General features: G+C 46.8%; 4 protein-coding genes across 4 annotated transcripts; 2 read left to right on the forward strand and 2 right to left on the reverse strand.

Annotated features, from left to right (window-relative positions):
* Nucleotides 1-244: 244 nt before the first annotated feature.
* ChAT (Choline acetyltransferase) lies at nt 245-24,694 on the reverse strand (the record flags this gene model as incomplete). The annotated part of the gene is made up of 8 exons (XM_001358413.5): nt 245-1,816; nt 2,070-2,270; nt 2,338-2,484; nt 2,586-2,996; nt 3,055-3,816; nt 6,892-7,083; nt 8,241-8,320; nt 24,478-24,694. Coding segments are annotated over 8 exons (2,208 nt in total), but the record flags the coding sequence as incomplete, so codon positions are not given.
* On the forward strand, nt 4,075-5,059 carry LOC4801340 (uncharacterized). The gene is made up of 2 exons (XM_001358414.3): nt 4,075-4,185; nt 4,264-5,059. Exons 1-2 carry the CDS (start codon nt 4,179-4,181, stop codon nt 4,950-4,952), a joined length of 696 nt encoding a protein of 231 aa, XP_001358451.2. The 5' UTR covers nt 4,075-4,178; the 3' UTR covers nt 4,953-5,059.
* On the forward strand, nt 5,854-6,867 carry LOC4801341 (peritrophin-55). Its single transcript, XM_001358415.4, has 2 exons — nt 5,854-5,985; nt 6,071-6,867. Exons 1-2 carry the CDS (start codon nt 5,976-5,978, stop codon nt 6,757-6,759), a joined length of 699 nt encoding a protein of 232 aa, XP_001358452.3. The 5' UTR covers nt 5,854-5,975; the 3' UTR covers nt 6,760-6,867.
* Nucleotides 12,154-24,608, reverse strand: VAChT (Vesicular acetylcholine transporter). The gene is made up of 2 exons (XM_033377195.1): nt 24,478-24,608; nt 12,154-18,463 (listed from the first exon to the last, which is right to left on the reverse strand). The coding sequence occupies exon 2, from the start codon at nt 18,061-18,063 to the stop codon at nt 16,318-16,320; it is 1,746 nt and encodes a 581-aa protein (XP_033233086.1). The 5' UTR covers nt 18,064-18,463; nt 24,478-24,608; the 3' UTR covers nt 12,154-16,317.
* Nucleotides 24,695-24,769: the final 75 nt, after the last annotated feature.

A 24,769-nucleotide genomic window follows, 5' to 3' on the forward strand; every position in this document is an offset into this window, starting at 1 on the left:
TAGAATAATATATTTTCCTATAGAAAGATAATTGCTGAAGGCGATTTATCTGTTCTTGGAAATAAATATATCCCACATACTCGCAAGTGTACGGATATGACGCAGAATTCATCAACATAAATGTTAAAAATATCAATAAATATCTACATATGTATATAGGAGTACGAAAACTCTCAGTATTTACCCAGTGGAGACCCCAGTGTCAGTTCTTATCAAATTGTAGGTCAGGAATAACGAATGCGCCTGATTGGTAATGCATTTTATTTAGCTTTCATTTTTGGTGATTAATTTTTGCATACAATATACATCGAAACAAGATCAAGTCAAACTTAACGACAAACAGTAACGTAACATATAGATAGATAGATAGGTTGGATAGTCAGGATAGATACATATTTGAGCTGGTAGATATGTGGCGATAGTTCAGTTAACAGTTAATAGTTGAAACGATAATCAAACATACATATATAGCAACAATGAACACAGCAACTATTTTGATATACATATACTATAGGTAGTATCTGGTTGTCCTCTAACAGTTTTCCATATAATTTCTCATGTAAATAACATACGTATATATATATATGTTGTTGTATAGAATATTGGTTGATAGTGATCGGTAATCACCACTACCAAAACACACGTGTCACTAACATTTCGAACAGACAAACATATATATCCTATATAGTATATAATTTCCACTGCCTTCTCCTTCTTCTTTATTCTTCCTTCTCCCCTGTTTCAGACCCGTACTGGGGCGTATGTAAATTTATTGATATGTATTGTTACGTCTCAAGTCTATACGCGTACAATGATTCTCTCTAAATTCCTCTACGTTCGTATTTCGTATTTCTCAGATATGTATGTATATATGTTCCTCCAAAAAGCCTCTAGTTACGGGTATAGTATACCATTTTGCTCTCTAAAACATCAATATATATATCTCTAGATATGTGTATATACGATTAATAATAATTGTTTCAAACGAACTAACAACGAAACTTTCAGTAACAAGCATAGACATACAATAGTATTTTTTTTGGTTTTGTTGGTTTAGTATTTTGTTGATAACTCTGAAAGAACACAACGCGTAACGAAAGTATTGTATACTTGTGGGCGGCACGGCCAAACTGCTTAGATAGCTGGTTATGGGTACAGTAAACAAGAGGTTAAGCTCGGCTAATTTAGTTTTAGATAATGTCCACTAATTCATATTTACGATTACAATACGATTACATATATTGCTGCATAATTAACACACTCAGATAACAGCGTTAACGATTTTTCGCGCATAAAATTGCTCTAAAACATTTAATTGACTAGAGTGGCTCTACGACCATCTACGAGGAGTACTTTTGTCGGTTAGGGTAGGGACATGGGGGCATGTAAAGCAATGGGTTTCAGTTTGTAGCAATATGATATCATGATTGACATTAGTTTTCGATTTCGTTCGGACCCAACCCGCTCGTTGGGTGGGTTCGCTTGGTGGTGCTTGGTCACATATGAAACGCCAAGACGTCAGATAACCACAGATTTACATTTAGTTTCGTTTGCTAACTTGCTAAGGTACATTTACTGATATGTTATGTTTTATTCGTGTGGATCACTTCCGATCCCTTCAATTCTGCAGCAGATCCCGCATTATGTCCAGGGAATCCTGCAGCGACTTGGCATACCGGGAGGCACTCGTGTCCTCGCACGAGTAGAAGGCTGACACACAGAAGACGATCTGCTCGGGCTGCGGATTGTAGGAGCAGCCGTAGCCACGTGGCGTCACGGGCCCATAGCCCATAAAGCTGTCCGTGCTGCAGGCAACCTGTTGGCGAGGACGAGGCGCATTAACATCACAGGGACACGGGACCCATGAGGGGGACAAGCCATGGCCTGGGCTCGACTAGCCGATACGTACTTGTGCAGCGGGGCAATGCTGTGCAGTGCTGTGCTGTGCTGTGCTGTACTGTACTGTGGTGTGGTGCAAGAATTGATTAAGTGGTGCAAACATAGGTGCGAGAGTGAAAGGTGCGGGTGCGGGTGCGGTTAGGTGGCAGGAGCTGGCTGCAAGTTACTACCTGACTGGTGGAGAGCAAGAAGCACTGCGAGATCTTGTAGGACTCGTCCGTGAACAGCTCGTGCAGTTCGCCGGTGACCTCCACACTGGCCTCCCGCAGTCCCAGCAGTGGTATGTCGATGCCGCTGCCCAAGATGTTCTTGACCATCACCTCCGTCTGACGGGCCACGGCGCAGCGGAACAGCTCACGCAGATGATCCTTCTGTAATTTGGAACGATGAGATGGATATCATCCTCGTTGAATGATGGAATTAACGGGGGATACCCACACTGTAAATGCTAAACGTGACCTTGCGGGACTCTTCCTCATCCTCGCGATCGCTCTCTAGCGTCACATTGGCGCCTTCCCCCTGGCACATGGCCTTGGCCCATTCCAGGGCCTCCGTACTGGCCGCTCGAATGCAGTCCACACGTCCCTGGCAACCGCATAGAAAGATAGCAAATAATAACGATATTCCGAGCATTAATCATCCGCCAATACCATCACAAATAAGTGGGTAAAGAGCGTAATACTCACATGCAAGAATCGCCTGGTGGATGCACTCTCATAGGTGGCCACCAGACGGCCATAGAGCTTGTAGTGCGCCAACTGCAGGGCCAGCTGGATGTACACATCCGGACTGACCTGACACGACTTTATGAATGTCTTGCCATAGCCCCGATAGCGGTAGACATAAAAGTCCAGATCATCGATGGCCTTGTCCACGCTCTTGGCGGCCTGGCCGAATCGCAGCTGGAGCTGCGGCCCCTCGACATGCCACTCGAGACGCTCTGGCGGCGGCAGATGGTGCTGCGGCAGGCCGTTGTCCTCGTCCGGATGGTCGACAATGTTCTTGTAGATCTTCTCCAGCAGCTGCACCACGGCAATGCCCTCGGATGTGGAGTGCTCGTAGCAGAGGCCCCAGGTGCCGTCGGTGCAGATGATGAGCTGTGCGGAAAAGAACAAATGTTATCCATTCGAGGAAGGGTACTCCCTAGAAGCTCACCTGCATGGTCTTGTCAAACCAACGATTGCCCGAGTTGTAGTCACTGCCACCGCCGTGGATCATCTCGTGGGCCATGTTGGTCTCGTCTCGGTCCCCGGCCTTGTGCATGGTGGGCGTGGCTCCGCTGAAGCCGCGTGCATTGAAGTTACCGCCCAGCGGCTCGTCCAGGCACAGCACCACCTGGGCCGTCTCAATCAGCTCCAGATTGCGCTGATTTCGCTCGTCCGCCTGCAAAGCCTCGCGATCCCGAGCCCAACGTGTCCTCGGCTCGGCGGTGAGCAGGCCAACGGGCACTGGCTTCGCCTGCAGACAGGGGGCATCGCTCAGGACGTAGAGGATCTGGGAAGCGATCTCGCTCTCGGACAGCTTACCGCGATCGGAGGCCTGCAGCACCACGCAGTACATTTGATTGCGGCAAATGACAACCACATGGCGATCCTCGTCGGTGGTTCTCTCACGCGACGGCAGGTACTGGGAGTCGCGCTCAACGCCGGGCCGGCGACAGGAGCCCAACAGACGATAGTACTGGGCCATGCAGAGCGGTTGGTTCTTCTCCCGCGAGGCGGCCCGCTCCAGCGGCAGCTCGCCGCTGTCCAGCATTTCCTTGTGGGCCAGAATCCCGTCCAGCAGACGGGCAGCAAAGTGGGCCACGTCGTGGACGGTCTTGAAGCGGCGCGGCGGGAACACCATGCCAGGATTCGAGTTGATCGGCAAGGGTATGCGCACGTTCATGTACATGTCATTGAGCCAGTAGTAGTAGGCCTGCCATGGGCGAAATGGGTGCAAATGAGGTGTAACATGAAAACCATATTATTGGAGCCATTTCCGTTCCATGTTCGACACAAATTCAATTAGGCCCCAAATTCAAGCTAGCTCTGGGTGGGGCTTAATGATGCGAAACGTTCGATGCGGGGCGATGCGATGCTATGCTGGGGCATACTTTTATCACACCTGAATCAGACCTTATCAGACATTCCGCGAAGAGATCGATAGATCACTGATACTGAGCACTATAAATAATGGCATCTGGTCCGATCAGAAATCAGTAACAGTACCAGTACCAGAGCTCCCCTCATCATTCACGGATAACCAACGGACCACTTATCACAACAGCCAGCCACAACATGAAAGGTAGGACTCGTCGCATCCATCCAGCCATCCAGAACATCTAAGAAACCATTCCCGACTCCATTCCTCCAATCCTTGTAGTATTTGCCCTCGCTCTGCTCTGCCTGGCAGCCGTTGCCCAGGCCCATATCAGCTACAAGCTGCAGTGCGCCCGCGGCGAGATCGGCATCCGCTGGCCTAGCTACCACAGCAACTCCGAGTACTATGTGTGCCAGGGCATCTACGGCAGCCAGCTGACCATCCACTGCCCGGCCGGCGAGGTCTTCAGCTTCGTGCTGCAGCAGTGCGCCTCTCCCTCCCAGTATGTGCCAGCCCCGCCAATCAACATCCTGCCCACTGCTGCCCCCATCACAATGACCGTCGTGGAGGATGCTCCTCCAGTGATTGGTGCCGGTATCGCCACTTCCGCTCACAACCAGATCGAGCAGCATGAGACCGCCGAGCACCATGAGATCGCCGGACCCCATGAGCACCACGAGCAAAACGAGCTCCACGAGCTCCACGAGCACCACGAGCACGAGCACCAGACCGAGCAGGAGGTTGTGGCTCACCCAATTCCCCCGACCCCAGCCCCAGAGCCACCAGTTGTGGAGTCGGCCGTCAAGCCAGCTTCCGCCCCTATTCCCAACAAAGGAGTTAAGAAGCCGGTCGTCCCAGTGCCCGCCAAGAAGGCCACTTCCGCCAAGAAGCCAGTGGCTCCCATCCCATCCAAGACCGCCAAGAAGCCCACACCACCCAGCAAGGCCCAGAAGAAGCCAGCCACGGCCTAAGAGTCCCATCCGGATCGCCAGTTCAATGTCCATCGTTAAAGCAAGCGGAGTTCCATTCACAACTCAAAATAGCAATATAAACTAACTAAATATCTATCCACCTGCAACCGGCAAAAAGGCAAATTTACTTTGGAAATGGGGAAAGAAATCGGGAATCGAGTCAACAAAGTTGTACCTTATCGGGGAGGAGAGTCGAGTCAACATTTTAATTGATCACGATTTCTTGTTATTTTCGGAATGCTCGTTTTCCGATAGGCCCACAGCTGACATTTGTTTCCGATAATGTAAAATGAAAAAAGGCATCAGCTAGGAACAAGCTGTCAAAGCCGACATTCTCCCAAGTGGAACGGCACGACCCTCTAATTGGGTTACCAAATTACCAGCATTGAATGTCACCAGGTGGTAGGGAGGCTGTAGGCATCAGGGATCTGTCACTCGAGCGTTTAAATTACCATCTAAACATCCGCGGAGAGCACAATGTGATTCCCAGTGTGAAACGCTTCTGTTATCTGCGTGCCATGCCAAAGATAAAGTGCCAAGCATTTCAATTCGGCAGAAAAGCCATGAAGTCATTGCCATTGCGCAGGCCAGACCCCACTCCGCTCCCAGAATACTCGTAGATGATCTTCCGCAGTCATGCTAATTGTCATGGCAACTCGCATTCCTGCAGAGCAGGGAGTCGGAGTCATACCCCAGTAGTTTCCGCCATTCGTTATCTTCGTTCAGGTGGAGAAGATTACCAAAACTTCCAAAGGGAAAGAGAGAGAGAGAGAGAGAGAGAGAAGCGAGCGGTCTAAGGCGCATTTTAGTTCAATTGTATCGTTCGAGGCGTTTGGCGTTTCTGATTTTAATTTCGCACCCTGCCTGTCATGAAGACATGAATTAATCTAGAAGCGGGCTGATTAAAAATGTCTAACATGCCCGATTCGGCGGCATAAAAAGGCTTTGCCACGGACTGGGAATGCATCAGTGATCAGTTAGCCGAGTTAAGAGCGAGTCAGTCGAGCCCCAACTAGCAGCAATATGAAAACCGGTAAGCTCTCGCCTCAGCCTCAGCCTCAACAGGATACAGGATTCTCGACTTAACTATCCATCCATTCATCTCCATTTCCCCAAAGTGATCTTCGTGCTGGCCGCCATTGTGGCCGTCAATGCCCAGAATACGTGTTACAGAACGCCCGTGTACACCGAGAAGATCGATCCTATCGTCTGCCCGAAAGCCGGTATAAAGCTGCCCAACTACGAGAATGCTTCTACCTACTACCAATGTGGCAGCGTGGGAACAAATGGCTCGCTGACCAGCTGCGCCACCGAAAACTACTTCAGCTACGTGATGCAATCCTGCGGACCCTGCGAGTCGTACTTGCCCTCCACTATTTGCTCTGCTCTGCCTTTCAATGCCACATGCGTGCCCATTGGGTCCGCCACAACAGCACCACCAGCCACCACTGGCACCGCTACCACCGCCACTGGCTCCACCGCCACTGGCTCCACCGCAACCGCCACCACTGTCGCACCGTCAGGCAGCACCGCCAGCACTGCCGCACCAACCGGCAACGTCACCACGGCTGCCCCAACAACCCAGGCACCCAGCACCACCTCAGCCGTTCCCGAGCCACCCACCGATGCACCAGGCTCGACCACGGCCGGTAACAGTGGCGATGATACACCTTCGGGCACCACCATCTTCATTCCCCAGCCTCCCTCCCCCGGTGAGAGCAATGTCCCTACTCCAGTTACGCCCGTGCCCACTGCCCCGAACATTGAAGTCACTCCCCCAACCGTCAAAGATCCCCCTACTCAATAGAATGAAAACAACAATCGTTCAGTACTTCCGCCTTTCAGCATTTTGGCATGTATGTATGTACCGATATTCCCTGAATAAAGTGTTCGCAGAACAATGAGCCAAACACAATCCCGTTTCCCGAGCAAACCTTACCCAGTTGTCCTCGACCTCGCGCTTGTCCAGGAGATACTGATGCAGTCGTCCGCCCAGGGCCTGCGGTGCCGTGAACTGCCTGATCAGCTCCTTGGTGTGCTCCAGCTGCGCCGGCGTCGTGATCGGCTCCAGGGCGCGCACATAGTCGGCCATCGTTTCCTCCAGCGGTGGAACGGGTATCTTGGGTAGAGTCTGCAATGGATAAGGTAAAGGGTTCACAATTGGTAAACTTAAGGGTGTCCTCGCCTGCAAAAATTTCATTTCATTTCATGTCATTTCAAGCACTTGGCGAGCTGGGTATTCCTTCTTGCCCATTTCCCTTATTTCCCTCATTTGTATGCATGACATTACCGAGCTCCAAATAGAAAGTTATCAGCTCCTGCTAGCTCCTGGCAGCTCCTGCCAGCGGCAGCACAGAAACTTTATCCCCGAGGGAACTAAATTTCAAATCTCACAAAAAGAAGGGAAAGAAATGGCAACGGCACGAATCTGACATTGTCCGCCCCCGGTCCTTGAGTGCTTGAAATTTCTTTCTTTTCATTCACCCCTGGACTCCCTCGGTGATCTTAATTGAGAGTTCTGCTCTTGAAATTCCCCAGTCACTGGGAGGACAAAGCCCTGCATTCCAATCGATGTCCATGAATCTGTTGCAGCTCATTCGGGCTCTCAAATGGGGAAACTTACGAATACGAATATTTCAACCTTCGGTTTGTTCTTGCTGGCGTGGAAAACACAATTTGCCACTTAACAAAAAACAGTCGAAACGTTGAAACGTCGAAACGTTGAAGAAGTGTCAGCATGTCGTTGACTTTCCCAGCTTCCCCGAGCTCAGTTTTCAAAGGTAGCGACTGGAACTCCTGCTCCTGCTCCTGCCCCATCGAATACCCTGCATATCCTGTCACTCGCTTTTGTCAGCTTGTCCTGTCCCCCCTTTGCTTTGCCGCTTTACAATCTGTATTTTTTGGGGGTTGCTGCGGCTGCTGTGCTTTTTGTCAGGTGAGTGTGAGTGCGAGGGGAGGGCTGGCAGGTTTGTTTGCCCAAGTTGTGGGCTGAGAGGAGGGCTCGCAGGTTGGTTGCCAGGCAGCCGGGCTGCCGGTTGCCGTTGCCATTCCCCAAACTGGTGCCGTACAAAAGCGCTTGTTATTTGCATTTGTAATTATAACAAACAGGATTAGTCTGTCTGTCTGGTCTGTGTGCACTGCGCTGCGTTGCGTGTGTATCTTTGTTCGGTTCGAGTTTGTCTTTGAATTATTCAAGTAGCGGGACTAGCGGGTATGTTCAGCCTTTGGGCAAATATTGGACAAAAAAAGCGAAAGGAAATTGGAATTTGTTTAATCAATTTTACTCACGTCAGGGAATCCAAATTCGTCTACGGACTCGGCCGTGGAGAGCCATTTCTTGGGAATCGACAGAATCGAGTCTCTCCATCCTAGAAGAACAAAGAAAACAAACACGAGTCGATCGTTGATTAAGCGCTTGTTGAACAACAAATTTAATTGTTGTGTAATTGCATTGTTCAGTGGTTAAGTGAGGGTGTCATACGGTAAACCGATACCGACACCGATATCGAAAGCTAGTTAATCACTGTCACAAATATCAAGTGCCTGCGTCGCCGTTTAGCTGGTTATATCCCAAGAAATACCATGTTATCATCGTCTAGGAATGACAGCCCGCCGAAGACCATTGACGTATGCGTCACCGTTGAGATTGGAGCAGAGAAATTCCACAAAACTAAGGCGCATTTCTGGGATTCGGACAACCCTTGGTTTAGCTTCTCTTTATCTTAAGTTCAAATTACTCTAACCTTGATTGCCCCACATCAACTCAATAACATGCCACCCGAATACAGACACACACGCACACACACACACACACACACTCGGGATTCAGACAAATTCGTGCAAGTTTGCCATTTATTGTCTTGGCCAGGCTTCCGCTAGCGAAATGCAATAAAACTGGGCAGAGGAAACTGAAAACTCTTGAGCTTAAACCCTCGTCCATTTCCTTTCGGCCGTCCGTCTAGATTTCCCCCATAAAACTTTCGACTGTCATTGATGTAACTCAACTGTATAAGCACTTCCGGTTGCCATTCGCCACTCCCACTCCCCCACCATCCCTCCCTTTCCCGAGAAGCGTGTAGCAAATTTCCGGCATTAGTTCGCATGGCCCCGAGTGAGGCTGCGGCGCGATTTACGAGTGTTGTCGCTGTCTTTGTATCACCCGACAATTTCCAACATACAATCAGCAAATAAAAAGAAGAGAAATAGATACCGAGTACTTCATTCTAAACTTAATCTAAGATAGTTGTATTTTTAGCTATGAAGATTGTTTGAATATCTGAAGTTGGAAAGGCTTCCTCCTGGATCTCTGCTGCGTATAAAAATCTAATCAAAAATGGTCGTCAGTTGAGAGGGAAAGCCAGTAAGTACATATATCGAGCACTTGACCGCTTTGAAGCACTTCCTTTCTGAGTGGAATAACATGGCCAGTCAGCTCGCACCCACCTTTTGAAGGCACCACAACGACAATCATAATGTTATTAATAAAAGTTGTTCTATGACAATATCGGGATGAAAGGAAAACGAGTGGAAAGGCCATTCTCTCCTACTCCAACTGGGGTTAGCCGTGGCACGCGTCGCCCCCACAACGATGTCATATTTAATGCAATTTATTATCCTTTTTTCATTATCTCGCTAAAGATGCCCCAACCAGGCCAACCAGGCCAACTAGCTGGCGGAGGTAATCACACAATGGAGTCACGTGGCAGCAATTTGAGCGTCCGTTCGCTCCATTGTTGCCTGTGCTGGTACGAATACCAGTACCAACCACAAACCAGCCAAGGCAGAGCCGCCACATCATACCCATCTGCAAATTGTAATAAATTGTATTAGGAAGCGGCGTAGAGGAATTCAAATTAAGTAATTAAAGCTCTGGTTTGGGGACATCTTTGGGGTTGGTTGCCCTTCGGGATCTGGCTAATATTTTCCTCTTAATAGAGCAAATATCAATTACTCAGAAAGAGAAAAACCTCCGTGAAAGTTGTATCTCTCGAAGCATAAATATAAATTCTAATTACAAAGTTTTCTGGCCCGTTCAGGGCGAAAGATGACAGGATTTCCATCCATCCAGGCTAAATAAGTATGAATTGCTGTCGACGGTGCCATTACCTGTACCGTCAGCACGAGTCCTGGCCTGGGTGTGCCTTGCTGCTGGCGCTGACAGGCTGCAATTTAAAACATGTTCCATTTGGATTTCGAGAGGCAGCCAGCGGGGAGCATCACCTTCAATTATATGCATTGACATAGACACTTTTCCAATTGATTGATTGATGGCCGGGATTTCTGATTAGACCGACCGACAGCTAATCAGATATTCATGCACCATTACAAAGGCAGACGGAGCCCAGTTCCGGATCCACCCCAGGCAGGCATCGTTCCCCTTTTTCTGTCAGCTTCAATTTGTTCGACTCTGTCGGGTTTTTGTGCCAAATCATGATTCGCCTTGGACCGGGCCGTAGCTTTGCGGAAGCAGATCGATGCATTATGATTATGAGCCGGTGGAGAGATGGGGAATACTTATTCACACATTGCCATTCACAAAGCGGGGGCTTACTTCAAACACGCCTCTTCTTTAAATGCCGCTCCAATAAAACGCGTCAGTAAACCGAGCGGCTCATTATTAAGCTGCAAAAATCACGCTCGAAATCATAGCATTCCGCCCATGCCCATGCCCATGCCCATGCCCATACCCATAGCCCCCTCCACATCCACAATTCCCATCCCATTTCTCCTGGGCCTCGACAGGCAACTGCTGCCGCCTGTCAGACAATGCGATAAAAATGTAATCCCAATGAAAAATAATGTTTCTGCTGGCATGATTCCAATTTAGCAACAGTCAACCCCAAGACCGTAGCTCATTAGAACGTAGCCGGGAATCGCATAGAACGGCATGGGATGGCAGCTGCTAACCGAAGCAAATGAAGGAGAAGAATTTAAAAAGGCAAAACAAATCCGTACCCAAACGGAGTACGGCGTGAGGCGGGAGTGAGGGAAAGGGACGCGACACGTTCCGACTACATAAAACACCAGCGGAACAAGCTGTGACCCCAACCGCAGTATTGGTGCTGGAGCTGGTACCAGACCGGGGTCCCCTGGATGGGGATGCTGGGTTCCTGGATGAGGGCTCGAAGAGGGTCATAACATTGTCGAAGCAAGCCATGAATGAATGGATGAATGAATGAGTTTTTCCTCCTTTGTTCGGTTTGGCTGCTCGTAAAGGGCTTTATTCCCTTCAAGGGTGGCTGTCCTGTCCTGTCCGCCGCTGTCGCCCTCCGCACGCACATCACAATTGAGCCGTAAATCCTTTACGGTCTTAGCGGCTGTGCTGTTGTTGCCCGTACTTCGTTGCGCTTTTGTGGCCTGTCTTCGCTTGGCTTTATTTTCCGTTTCTGTTCGGAAAATGCCTGGCATACTTTTGTGCGCCAAACTCAAATTAACTGCCGCATTGAGGCATTGGAGATTTTTGTAATTGTTCGAATTGAAACAAGCGTAAAGCGCAAATTGCTAACGTATTGTGGCTGAAACAATTGTGGCCGGAATTGGGAGCAGGACTCCGACTGCGACTGCGACTGCCACTGCTGCCACTGGCACTCATTGACTTGGTGCCCTGTTTGCGGCTTAGCTTCCAGTTTCTCGTAACTTTTCCAAAAGATATGCACACACACACAGACACACATCGGAACACCTCTGGTTGTGGCTGTGGTTTCTGGTTTAGCCTGAGGGCACATCCTCCCCCAGAAAAGTAAGAAACTTTTTGCCTGCCCGCCTGCCCAGCCTCCTCCTGTATGCTGTTCGTGACGCAGCCCAAAGTTGCTAATGGAAATTGCAAACATAAAATCATTTTCCACACGAATCTCTGGCCCCAGGGCACGCACACAATATCCCAGTCCACGGGAACTGCAAAGTAACCCCCAAAAACAGGGAGAGAATCGTGCTGAAGTTTTCGCTCCACCTTTACTCGAATCGATCTATGTACAATGTGGCTCGATTTTTATCCGACTTGAAAGGTCCCTCAGCCAACCTACCTCCCTCCCTCCCTGCCTTAACCGGACATGCTCATCTCCGTGCCTTTCATTAGCTAATTAATTTCATTAATTGCTAATAGATCGGATGAGCTGTCCGTTTGCGTCTCTGTCGCCATTGAAAGACACTTTTTCCATGGTTAACAATTATATTTCAATAGTACATGTTTGTTTTTGTTGGAGTTTGTGTGTGTGTGTGTGTGTGTGTTGGTGTGTGTCGCTCTGTAATTATTCAATATCGTTCCTTTATAGCTCTTGCCAGTGCTTATACATTCGGTTATAGCTGCTGTTGGTTGTTGGTTCAATTCACAATTCATAACATATGTCTTTGGCCAGAAGCACTCGCCCAGAAATTTGAAATTCTCATTGGATGCAGCTCAAATACGGTCATAAATTCATATATTCATGTCGAATGTGTGAGTGGTTTCTGTATTTTTATTTGGTAAGAAATATCCTTGAAATGTCCAGCAAAAGTGAAACCAGTTTAAGTCAAATTTCAGACATATATATGACTGGTGGTTGGATATCCACTGAACCGCCGTACTTCGAGGATATTTTGAGGGTCGGCAGGCCGAACCAGTTCCTGTTTTCTATACCATTCTGTATACATTTGATTATAGAAGAGATTTCGGGGGTATACTTTGAAAATATTGTATGCTCTAGCTATTTATTCGATCATTGATTCGCTTTCGTTTTGATATGCATAGCATTTAGTTTTCAGTTTTCAGTTTTCATTTTTGGGGATAGTTAAGGTCTGTCGATATTCATCTGATACAAACATAATTACGTATAGAATATAGATGGATAGACTTGGAAATTGAACAGCAACTTTACAGATTACAGAACTGGGATTTTCGGATACTTGTTAGAGTTAGAGTAAGAGTTTTTTTTTGTTTCTGCTTACTAATCTGGTATAATTTGTAGTTTCCACTGTTTATAATTATAATTATTGTTGTTTAATATATAACAGAAACGTCTATAACATTAGCCGAAACGAAACTTCAAAGACTTTCCTATAATTTCGCTTATACAAGTCGTATAAGTATACGATTATGTACGAGTATGGTATGTACTTGAAACACCTTGACTTACACTTTGACTCTGACCAAAAATTACATTCGAAGCTAACGATATGTCTTATATACAATACAAAACTGAACTGTGGGTCTGTGTCTTTGTCTTTGCGTACAAACTCATTCCATTTCTTCTAGGGGATACATTAAAATTTTCTAAACTTTTACACAACACATAGAAACTGTCGAGAGGCATTTGTTATACATTTACGAAAAAATATAAATTATCTTTCTGTGCTACGAACTGATTTTGCTGCCCAAAGAATATACCTATATCGTATAGTAATTTCCTTTTTGTTTTAGATATTTAATATTAGTTTCTCGTTAATTATTAATAGCGCACAGTTGTGTTATGTTTATTTATATAATTCATATAATTTATATAATGCCATTGAACATTTAACACTTGTAATACGCAGAGTATAACTTCATCGTTTCTTGTATTCCTTTTCATATAATCATATACTAATTTATCATACATATTTATTAATTTATACTCGTATTTATATTTATATTCATATGCTTGCAACACATTTAGTGGATGCACTCCCGACGCACTTACTCTTTTTGTAAGTTATTACACATTTCCGGCACTATCGACCCTAACCCAGGAGTACTGGGTTGACTACACTATGATGCGATGGTTATTATTAGCTTGTAGAAATATCTGTAAACCCAAGTTGGAAGATTCTTCATATACATTATGCCCTCTGCCCTTGCCTGGCATCTATTAATTGTAATCCAGCCGCGGCCCCATATGAAATTCAGAAGAGTAGAAAATGAATATTCGAATATATCGAAGGAAAGTTTGAAAGAGAAGTGAATACATGGTCATGACTCCGATGGAAGCTTTGGATTATTATCCAGGCATCTTTCAGAAATATTGCTTTTGGGGCTTACATTTATGTTTATGGTAAATATTTGTGTGGTTACTCGCATTTAAAATTCTATTGTTAGCTACTTAAACAAACATTCTATTGATAGTATGGTACATAATTCTATATTCTTTATTGACTATTTTAATTACTGGTTTTCTATTCTTCATATATATATATGTATATATCTGCATATATAAATATGTTAATTTGCTTTAGCTCTCTATTCCTCACCTCTTCCTTTGTCCTTCCTTTTAATTGATACTTTTGATGGGAGATTTTTTCATGAGTTTAATTCATTTTATAGTTAAGAGTATTTCTACAGTTTCTGTAAATATGTAGAACTGTGTGTATATTCGAATTGTGTATTAGTTTTTCTCTGTAAAATAATTGAAATTGTGAAATGTGGAACAAAAAGCTTGAAAATATGATGTGTATAAATCGAAATACGCATATACAAAATATATAAAGTATTTCAGATCTTTAAGAAAATCAATCACTAAAGAAATCTAAATCGAATATAAAAATTTTTATAGAGTTATAATTTTTATTAAAAAATACAAAATCAACAAAAAAATAATATTTAGGAACTACATAAGAAAAGTGGGAATATGATAGATACAATTATAAGCAGAATACCGAAACATAAAAACGATTTCCATATCCAAATTAGATCTTCTTCATTCCCAATATTTCTAGAACAAAACTAGTAGTTCCTTGAAAATCAGTGCATTTCACGTGTATACGAGTATTTCTATATGCTAGATCCTATGTAGGCAAGCTGCTTTAACCAATTGCTCTTGTAATTCATAAGATATATATGAATATATTTTCTGATAGCAGTTCCAAAATGGCCGTTTCACTGATATGCTCACCGATATAGAAAGTCTGAGATATACATACGTAATTGTAATTGCTGACTAGAACACATTTGAGAAATGTACACAATAATCATATGCTGAAATCCACATACGTATGCATAGTTGTATGTATATAAATGATCAGTTTGCTTATCGATATATATATATATATTTATATATGTATATAGATTCCACTAAAAGGTGTATAATATAGGGACAGTAAACTGCCTTCAAAAAAGTGGTGCTTTCGAAATGAATCAAATATTTTGTACGAGTACTACTATATGCATACAATAATCGTTTATCTTTAGGTTTAGCTTTTCGTTTAACTTTATCTTATAGACAAGGTACACACATTTATGCTATGCTATAGATGATCTACTATGGCGGCCGAGTCCCAGTCCCCTGATCGGAGAAACAGGAACCAGCGCATTGCCCATAGAGTCATTAAGCAAATAATAATTGATTGGTAGGTAACTATGAAACTTTGAATAATTTCAAATTGATTTCTTCGGTTTCGGGTTTCGGGTCTCGAATTTCTGGTTTTTGTATAAGTTATGTACAGTCTATGTACGACCTAAAAGTAGGGGGTGTATGTCATCGATATGATAAGATATATATGTATATGTATGTATGTATAGACTAGTAGCAATAAGTAATATCACTTTTGGTAATTTTAACAGGCGAGCCATCGAGACTCTGATATGTATCGTTACCTTGGTTGTGTCTTATGTTGCGAAAACACTAAACTCAAATTCACGTCCCTCTTCTTCTGGTTTAAATCGGAAATAATATGGTTTGTCTGGTCGCGAAGCCACTCTCGGACCCAGGTCCGCCACAATGACAACCGAAAGAGTTCCTTTGTTCAGCGGCGGGGGTAGGATTTCGATTTTTGTGCATCTTGTGATATGTCTGCGATATGGATGCCATTGCCTGTAGGACGGCGGCACTTGGGTGAGAGTGGTCCGGGTCCAGCTAAGCCGCTTACGACTAAATTGTATACAATATATGTGTATATATGTATATGTATCTGTGTGTATATAGTATCTGATATATGTATGTATTTGATATATGGGTAGGCCGGGGCCTGCTCCCACCATTAATATACCTAACTAAGACTGACTTTGGTTTCTCTAGCTTCTCACTGACTGATAGACACGAAAACGGCTGCTTGAGTACTGAGTATAGGGCATAGGCGTCCCGATCGGGCCGGGCCGCTCTATATAGCTGCTATATACGCTGCTATATGTAGTTTTTTCAACTTCGTGTATGATACAAAACGTTGGTGCTGTGTGCATGGCATTAACTAGCTGCTGTATTAACTATCTGCATGTCATGCTTGTTATAGTGTACGTACCACTTGCCTATTGTATGTCTGTGTATATAGAATTATATATATACTATATGTACATACATATGCACATATAGTAGGTTCAACAAATAAACAAACGAATAACGAACGAACTGTGCAAACACTGCAAACAGAGATGTACAAATGAAAACATTAATTAGATCTAGGCTTTGTCTCAGACAACAGTTTAAAATCCTTGTCTGAAGGGATTCGCCGGTGCGCCTGGACCTCTGCTCTGCGACTGCTGCTGTTGTTGCTGCTGCTGTTGCTGCTGCTGCTGCTGCTGGAAGGGATTGGCCACTCGTGGCTGTCCCTGCTGCGAGTAGCTGCCGCCCTGCTCCTGATATCCCGGCTGGTAGCCCTGGTCCTGCTGATAGCCGCCCGCCTGCTGGTATCCCTGCTGCTGCTGGTACTCGTACTGCTGATCGTCCAGATTGGTCTCCTGCTCCTGCTGGTACTGCTGGCCGTACTCGAGGTGGTTCTTGACTTCGCCCTCGACTGGCTTCTGGTCGTGCATCACGTAGGTCTGGTACTCCTTGTTGGGCGGATCCTGCATCAGGATGTTGGCCTCGTTCTCGAAGGGCTTGAAGTCGTAGATGTTGCGCAGCTTGCGTAGTACGGGCACGTAGGCCAAATTCGAGAAGGCGATCATGAAGTTGAGCGCAGTGAATCCAATAGCCTCCACCACGCCGCCGGCGATGATCGGGCCAACGGCGTAAGCGATCGAGTATGAGATGTCCGCGATCGCGTAAATGCTGCCGTATACGGACACGTAGCGGACGTCCACCAGGTAGCCGAGCGTCGGCAGCAGGGCAGTGTCGATGAGCGCGATGCCGAAGCAGATGACGCAGATGGGCAGCATCAGCATCTTGTAGCCGGTGCAGAAGGGTATGATGAAGCAGGAGAAGCCCTCGAGTGCCAACCCGATGGCAGCCATCAGCCACTGGTGTTGCGGATACTTGCGGGCCATCTTCACTGTGATTACCACGCCCAGGACGTGCGGAAAGAAGGCGGGCAGCCAGACCATGCCGATCTTCCAGTTGTCTGTGGTCATCGTATCCTCCATCCACAGCGAGATGGTGGGCTCCAGGAAGGCCAGGGCCACATTCGACATGGTTAGTGCTCCGGCACACACAGCAATGTAGGGATCCATAAGGAGGCGCCAGATGGGAATTACCTGATCCTGGACCTCCTTGCTCTGTCTAATCTGCTCCTTCAGGGGCTTCATCACTAGCAGCAGCATCACGCCGTCAAGGGCGCAGACGAAGGCCAGGATCAGGAAAGGGACTTCTTTTCCGGCAAACTGGTACAGTGCTCCGCCGAAGGGTGGTGCCACCAGGCAGCCAAAACTAATGAACGCCAGGGCAATGCCCAGCGCCTGCGATCTCTCGTTCTCTTCGGTAAAGCGATCGGCGATCATGGCCAAGCCCGCTGTGTCCGCGAACGCCGAGCCGGCGCCCTGCAACGAGCGGGCGAAGAACAGGACGCTGTAGCTGCTGCCGCAGGCGAAGACGGCCGTCGAGAAGAACATGATGGTGAGGCCAATCATCATGGGCAGGTCGTAGCCGATCTTATCGATTAGGCCACCCGAGAACGGATTGACCATCAGCTGAACGATGGCCTTGGAGGCGAACAGTAGGCCCGTGGCCGAGTCCTGGCCGTGGTGATCGTGGTGCACGGGTATGATCATGCCCGTTACGTTGTCCCGCAGCGGGGGTGGCGTCGGGCCGTCGTCAAAGTTGCTGATCTCGCGCAGATAGTCGGGTATGATGGGCACAATCACCATGTAGAGCATGTTGTCCAGCAGCAGGGCTATGGACACGATCACCAGAATAAGGCGGCGCTGGTTGACCGGCTCCTGGATCTTCTCCCACACGATCTCCTTCACCTCGCGCAGCTCCAGGTTGATTACAGGTATTTGGAATGAGGCCATATTGCTAGCTGCTCTTACTTAATCTCTCAGGTGTGTTATGAGTTCTTCTCCTTCTCTCGTTCTGCTTCCTGCTTTCTGCTTCCTGTTTGCTGTTGTGTTTTGTACTCAGAAGTTACCGTCCCTCTACTGCTTTCTCTGCTTTAATGCTGCTTTCTGTGGAGCTCGAGGCCTGTCAAATTCATGGTCACAGCCGGAAATTGCTTAGCACTGGCTACAAATATGGCTGCTTCCGTTTCCGCTTTGCTAGTTGCCCTCCCTTTTGCTTTTGTTTATGCTTTGAGGTGGTTTGTAGTTGTTGTAGTTGTTGCTGTTGCTGTTGCTGTGGTGTTTTACATGTTTTCGTGTGGTTGTTGGAGTTGTAGTTGTAGTTGAACGAGTTGTGGGCATGCCAGTGAACAACCTTTAACGACACAGAAACAAGATTTCGTTAGTCTTTTCGTTCATTAATTAATGAATAATCCATCTCTTCTAATCCTCGCGATCACTCGCTCGCTCTCATCCTCCCGCTAACTAGGATTCAGTTGATTAGTATTTTTATTTTTAGTAATTCGATTGCTTTTATGATTGAAATGTTGTTTCTGTGTTGCAAAAGGCTGCCTGCTGGTGAACAGAAATTGTATTGTTAGGATTAGTTCGTGGCATGGGCGCGCACAGCATTCGATTCGGATTCGGATTCGGTTTTACATAAGATTACATTTTCTTTTCGAGTGACACACATTTCAATCATAAAACAAATACCGAAAAAAGTAAGTACATTCTACAATTAAGTCATTGAATATGCCGCCGTCGAGCAATGATTATCAAGCAATTATTTTAATTGGATTTTGCGGCAAATTCGCTTCAAATGTGGCCATTCATTCAAATGGGCTTACCCGGGTGGAGTCTGTCCCCAGCCCAAGTGGAGTGGAACGGAGTGGATTGAAGTGGTGTGGAGTAGAGTGGAGGACCCTTACGGCCACGTGGTTGTACTCATTGAACCCCGAACCACGAAGCCTACGCTCTGCTGTAATTATAATTATTGCTTTTCCGCACAAAAAGGTCGTACACTCGACCGACCCGCACGCAAGGGCCAGAACTTGAACTGCAGGAAAGAAGAAAACAAAACCCAGCCCAACACAGGATCCACACTTTTTCCAGGAAAAGTGTATGTTTTCATCATTTGGGATTCACGCTTTTAAAGATTCTTCCTCTATAGTGTTTGGTGCGTGTTGGCTATCAATGCTGATCCAATTTCAACATTTATCTACCTTGTATCGCCCTGGCCGGCCCAGGGCCAGGACCAGCCACCCCCAATCGGAAAACACGAAAATGCGACGTGTGCAGGGTATAAATATGACTACCTCTCCAGCCATCCATCTCCCCCTGCCCCCTGCCCCCTGCCCAGGGCAGAGCCGCCCCCTCATCGTGCTTTGGTGTATGCGAGACGTAACAAAAACATTTCGTTTTATCATTAAATTTTCATGACCACGTTCGTGTATATGCGCCGGTACCCCCAGCCGCCTCATCAGCCTTGGGTCCTGCCTTGATCGAGGGCGGGTGCACACCCCACATGCACATATCATACCAACGTACAGATACTAACAGCCCCCGTAATGTCCGTGAGTCAATTATGTTCTGTGGCTGTATGTGTGCGAGAGTTTTTTTTGCCAGAGACTTTAATTTTTGAGCTTCCCCTAACTACCATAATGGGACTGGGGGGAGGCCCGAGAGCACTGTGGGGCCTGGGCCAGGTGGGGTGGCCGTCGCACTTGACCCTGTGGGAGGGGGTGGCTAGCGCTAGCGAGCTTTTATCTGAACCAGGGGTTGTTCGCCAGCAGCTCGTCGGCAGCGGCTCGAGTCAAGTGCAGAAACGTGTGCCTACATGTTGATTGTAGCAACACACCGTTCAAAATACTCGTATCTAAAGGAAAGGCAATGCCGTGCAACATTACGGGTCTAAGCACACACGCAGCATAATTTGTATTCACGCTTTTATAATTTTATTGATTTTTCCGCACTGTCTGGCAAAGGGCTTCGTGCGGACAGCTGACGAATTTCCCAGCATTGAGTTTTGGCTCTCAGTTTCTGGCTCACACTGTGGCTGTGGCACTATTTGGTTTCCTTTTCATGTTATGCGGCAACCCCAGGAGAAGGAGCAGCTTCCGACTGGCTCAATTAGTCGACAGAGCATTCATATTTTATGCAGCTTCCACCGCAGTAAATTATGGCAAGGCATGGGGGAAGGCGAGGGCAGGCATCTTTAGTTTCTGCTCTATGCCGCATTATTAATGTACTGCCTGGGGCTCGACCTGCTTTGGGCTGCAGGTGCTCCGACCGGAGACGACTGTCTCCACATGAAATATTCAGTTCAAGCAGCTTTAAGATGAGCGATGAGCATTTCTCTGACGACTTTGAATGGATGCCCGAATGGAAATTCAATCTACTGCTGCCGCCAGACAACAAAGTGCACTTTCGCTAGCCCCAAAATGGGATTTTCCGACAGCGAAATAGAGTAAAGGAAATTCCCAGCATTCAGGGGCTTAGAGTTTCACCCACTTCATAGCAAAGATGATCCTCGACTTTTGCCGCTTTCGGTTCCCGCTGCCATGGGAACCCTCGCAGCCTGCTGCCGCCATACACATTCTCCACAGGAAGACCCCAACAACAGTGCTCGGGCTGTTTGCTTTCCCTGCGGAAAAGGGGAATGAAATTACATTCAATTTTTTTGTTCTGTTTCTGGCTGCCTTCTCTGCGGGGGCGTGGACGGTGTGGTGGGTGTGCCGCCGTCGTCTGTCTGACGAGGTAATCAGCGTAAAATAAAATTTCATTTTCCTGAAGGGTAAGACATAAAAAAGGCGATACAATATAGCAAACATTCTGGTCCCGACCTGGCCCGGCCCAGCCCAGCCCAGGCCGGCCTGTTTGCATTCACAATGAGAAGGCAGGAAAAATGACGGACATTTTTGGGAGCTTTGCCAGGGCAACAGATATTCCGTTTTATGTATATCATTAAAATTATTAATCTAGAGAAATGTCCTCTGCTGATTTTTGAGGGGATAGTGCGGTGTGTGTGCGGGGTGCGGGGTGCTGTTTGCTTAAATAAACAGCAAATAAAATATATCATAATATTTATGGTAAGCCGCATTTCTCACGCTGCCTGCCACTTGACAAAAGGCAGTGGAAAATCCTCACAAGTGTTCGACCTCCCCAACCCCCTAGATGGCAGCCCAAACCCTCCTTTGACGGGGCTTGTAAAACTCCCCGCAAGTGTTGTAAGCTGCTTTGTTCAAGTGGCGGCCTTGCGAAGGGTTGATGCGGCAAAGTTCTGTTATAGCCACACTTCTGGGTCTGGGCTTGGCCTGGGTCTGAGGAGGGGTCCCATTCGACAGTGTGATACAAGAGTTTACCAGACCATTCTCTTGTGTTCGATTCTATCGCAACCTTTGCTGCTCTCTGGCTGTATGGGTGGTTTGCTGAGGCGTGTGCGCATATTTGTGGTACCCTCACAGTCCCACAACCCAATTGTAAGTATCTAATGAACTGTGGCCAGCTAATGAGGCGCCACCTCACCTTGTGCCTGCCACTCCGGATCGATTTACTTGCAGCCTTAGCCCCCTTTTCGACTGCCAAGTGTTTTCTCGGTGACATTTCTGTTTCAAGTTTAATTGTCTTGTCTTGTATCGATTGCCTTTGTACTGGGTTAACTGAACCATCCAGGCCTGGCCAGGGGCTTGCGCATTTGTTAATTGCAAAAGTTTCGAAAACGAAAACGGAAAATGGAAAACGGAAAATGCAAAACGGAAAATGCCCATTTTAAGGTCCACAAAAACCCTCTCCGGCAAAGACAAAATGTGTCCGTGTCCGCAACCCTCTTCAGAGGATGGCTCCCTGCTTTTATTGTTGCTCTGGCCGATGCTGATGTGCTTTTATCAACTCCCAGCGGACCAGCAGCCACTTAGCCCGAGGATCCATTTCAAAACTTCCTCGTATACAGAGGCGAAAACAAAAGGCAGCGCTGAGGCGCCATTTTGGCTCTGATGCTCCGATGGGGACCGCGGGGCGTATGAGCATCGTGGCACTCTTCGTGGGGATGCCTATAAATCAAAACATTAACTGGGCGGATCCGGGTGGAGCCTGGAGCCCCAACTACGCACAATGGGAGTTGTCTACAATAAAGGGAGTGACTCTCAAAATGTTCTTTTTCTCTCCGAGTGCGAGTGCGTGTCTAATGTGCGTGTCTTTCGCACACATGTGCACTTTTGCTCGTCCTCGACAAAGCCCCCCTAACGTGGTCAGCTTCTAGCCTCGGATTACAAATTGATTTGCACATAAATTACTTGGACCTGGCGCATTTATGGCCCTTTGTATGTACCGAGAAAATAAATTACCTTTATGTTCCCACTAAGAAGTTTTCCATTCGACAGTTAATTCTCTCAGGGTCCACAAGTTTTGGCCAAGCACATACAGTATATATAGTTTTTGATTAATAGTGGAGCCTGTCCTGTCCTGTTCTGTCCTGTCCCTCTATCAAATTGCTAATTTCAAGCATCGAAAATCCAGAATCCAGAAAATGTAACCATTTGTAGCCGTGCAAATGCGGAGCAATCAACAACACCATCAGCGCCCGGTTTACGACTTTTGATGTCGCTACTCCTGCTCCTGTTCCGTGTCCTACCCTGCCTGTGGAATCGCCCCACTTTCTGCCTCTGATGGCTCAATGTTCGCAACCCTCGAGAAGCAGGTCTGTTCGGGGTCCCGGGCACACTTTTATCAGACAGCATCAAGACAAATGCGTTACTTGTTTCTCGTTTAGCTTATTACGAGCTACCTTCCTGCCAGCCTTTGTTTCTGGCGTTTCCATCCCCTCAGGCGGTGGCTGGGTCTGGGGCTGAATCTGGATCTGAGGCTGTGGTGGCTGTGATGTTGGGAGGATGTGGAAGTGGTTGGTGCGCCCCCTTTGTTTTGACATGAAACCGCTATGAACACATCAGCGCTACAAACGCGTCTACAAGGCAAACAATCTAATGACAACGGCGCTCTCTTGTTTGTATTCGTGTCGTGGCTGCCTATGTTTGTGTGTGAAATTTATATTTATTGCCTTCATTATGCAGCAGCCGCACTACCAGGCAAAATTTCTTCTCTGTGGCAGGTGGCAGGCGCATGGTCGGTGGCTGGCTGATGGTGCCTTCACATTGATGAACCCGAACTAGACCCGAGCCAAGGCGAGAGTTGTAATGATTTAATGGGACAACCGACACAAATTTGATTAGTCTGCGCAATCTAATAAAGAAATCTGCTGGCGTTTCTTGCCTAATTGTTTGTCAATTGCTGGCCGCAAGAAAGTATGACACCATCTGCAGCCAGCACAAAGATCGTTAAGTAATTTGTGCCTTGGCTACGGCTATTCATGGGTTCAAGAGGGCCTAAAAGTGCAGAAAGTATGCGAAATCGATTTGGCAAAGAAATGATTGATTAAAGAAGTATATTCGGGTGCCTTCCCTAGAATTTGAAACATCGTGAGCTTGCAGTATTATATAATCTAAGAATATTATGGATCTTCTTCGACTTCGATGTGTAACACAGCCCATGGTTCACGTTAAAACACTTCCACAATCCCTAAAGTTCTTCGGTATCATCGTTTCGAGAAATAACTCTATACATTAGCCCCAGGTGTTTCAAAAGAAACCTTATATAAAATATGACAATGACAAGTCATCCGATTCCGAGGTTAGTTCTTAATTTAGCACGAAAGAAAGTTCCTCAAGGAGGAGCTCATATTCTATCCGGAATGTACCTATGAAATTGTTATGCCAACTCAAAATTTAAATAAAGGACCATTCTACTTAAAACTAAGAACATTTTGATCGACTCCCTCAGTTCAATACCAAGTGAGTTTTTCGCTAGATTTGGCTTTCTATTTGCCATGGCACCTGGTTTGCCCTCGTTCGTGTTACATAAGAAGGCGCTCTAGCAGCTCACGAGGTAGACAGCCTAACGGTGACTGTTCCATTCCAGTTCGTTCCGTTGCGTTCCGTCCATTCAGTGAAAAGCGAACCTACGAGAGTCTCATTTTTGGGCCATAAATAAAATGTGTCTACCCTGTGAAATGTGGCAAGTGTCGAGGCCCACACACCCGGACACACAGACACATACACCTTATACAGTATATACAAATGTGATACGCTATATATATAGATATAGGTATAGCAAAGGACAGCGCTGGGAGGTAGGAAGGAGGCGATGACGAGCACGAGCACGAGGACGAAACTCTTTGCACAGAACTGCTATTCTACTGTAGTGTTTGCTGGCGAGATGTTGTTTAGTTTTAATTATATGCAGTTTTAGAGGCGTCACGTTATGTAAGCACTCGAAATAAATGACAGAGGCACTCGCAGGGTGCGGGGCAGGGAAGGGGGCTGTTGGCTGGTGGCTTACCTGTGTCGCTCGGTGTGATATTGCTGAGGCGATGGGTGAGGAAACCGCGCAAATTGGAGACAACTCGCTGGGGCGAGTTGGGCCCACTGCCAATCGAGAAGCTACGCAATTTGGAGAACAGGGCGGCAGACTCCGCGCCACTGCCCGCGGCGCTGCTGTTGCCCTCGTTGGACGCCACGTTCGCTCCGTGCACTGGGATCCTTTTCCAAAGGGGGTTTTTTCAGAGCCTTTTCAAGCGCGCGCGACTTTCTTCCAAGGATTCTTGGGCCGACTTTTCGTTTGACGCGCTGTT

Source organism: Drosophila pseudoobscura, chromosome 2 (assembly GCF_009870125.1).
Source record: "Drosophila pseudoobscura strain MV-25-SWS-2005 chromosome 2, UCI_Dpse_MV25, whole genome shotgun sequence".
In the NCBI taxonomy this organism is placed as follows: Eukaryota; Metazoa; Arthropoda; class Insecta; order Diptera; family Drosophilidae; genus Drosophila; species Drosophila pseudoobscura.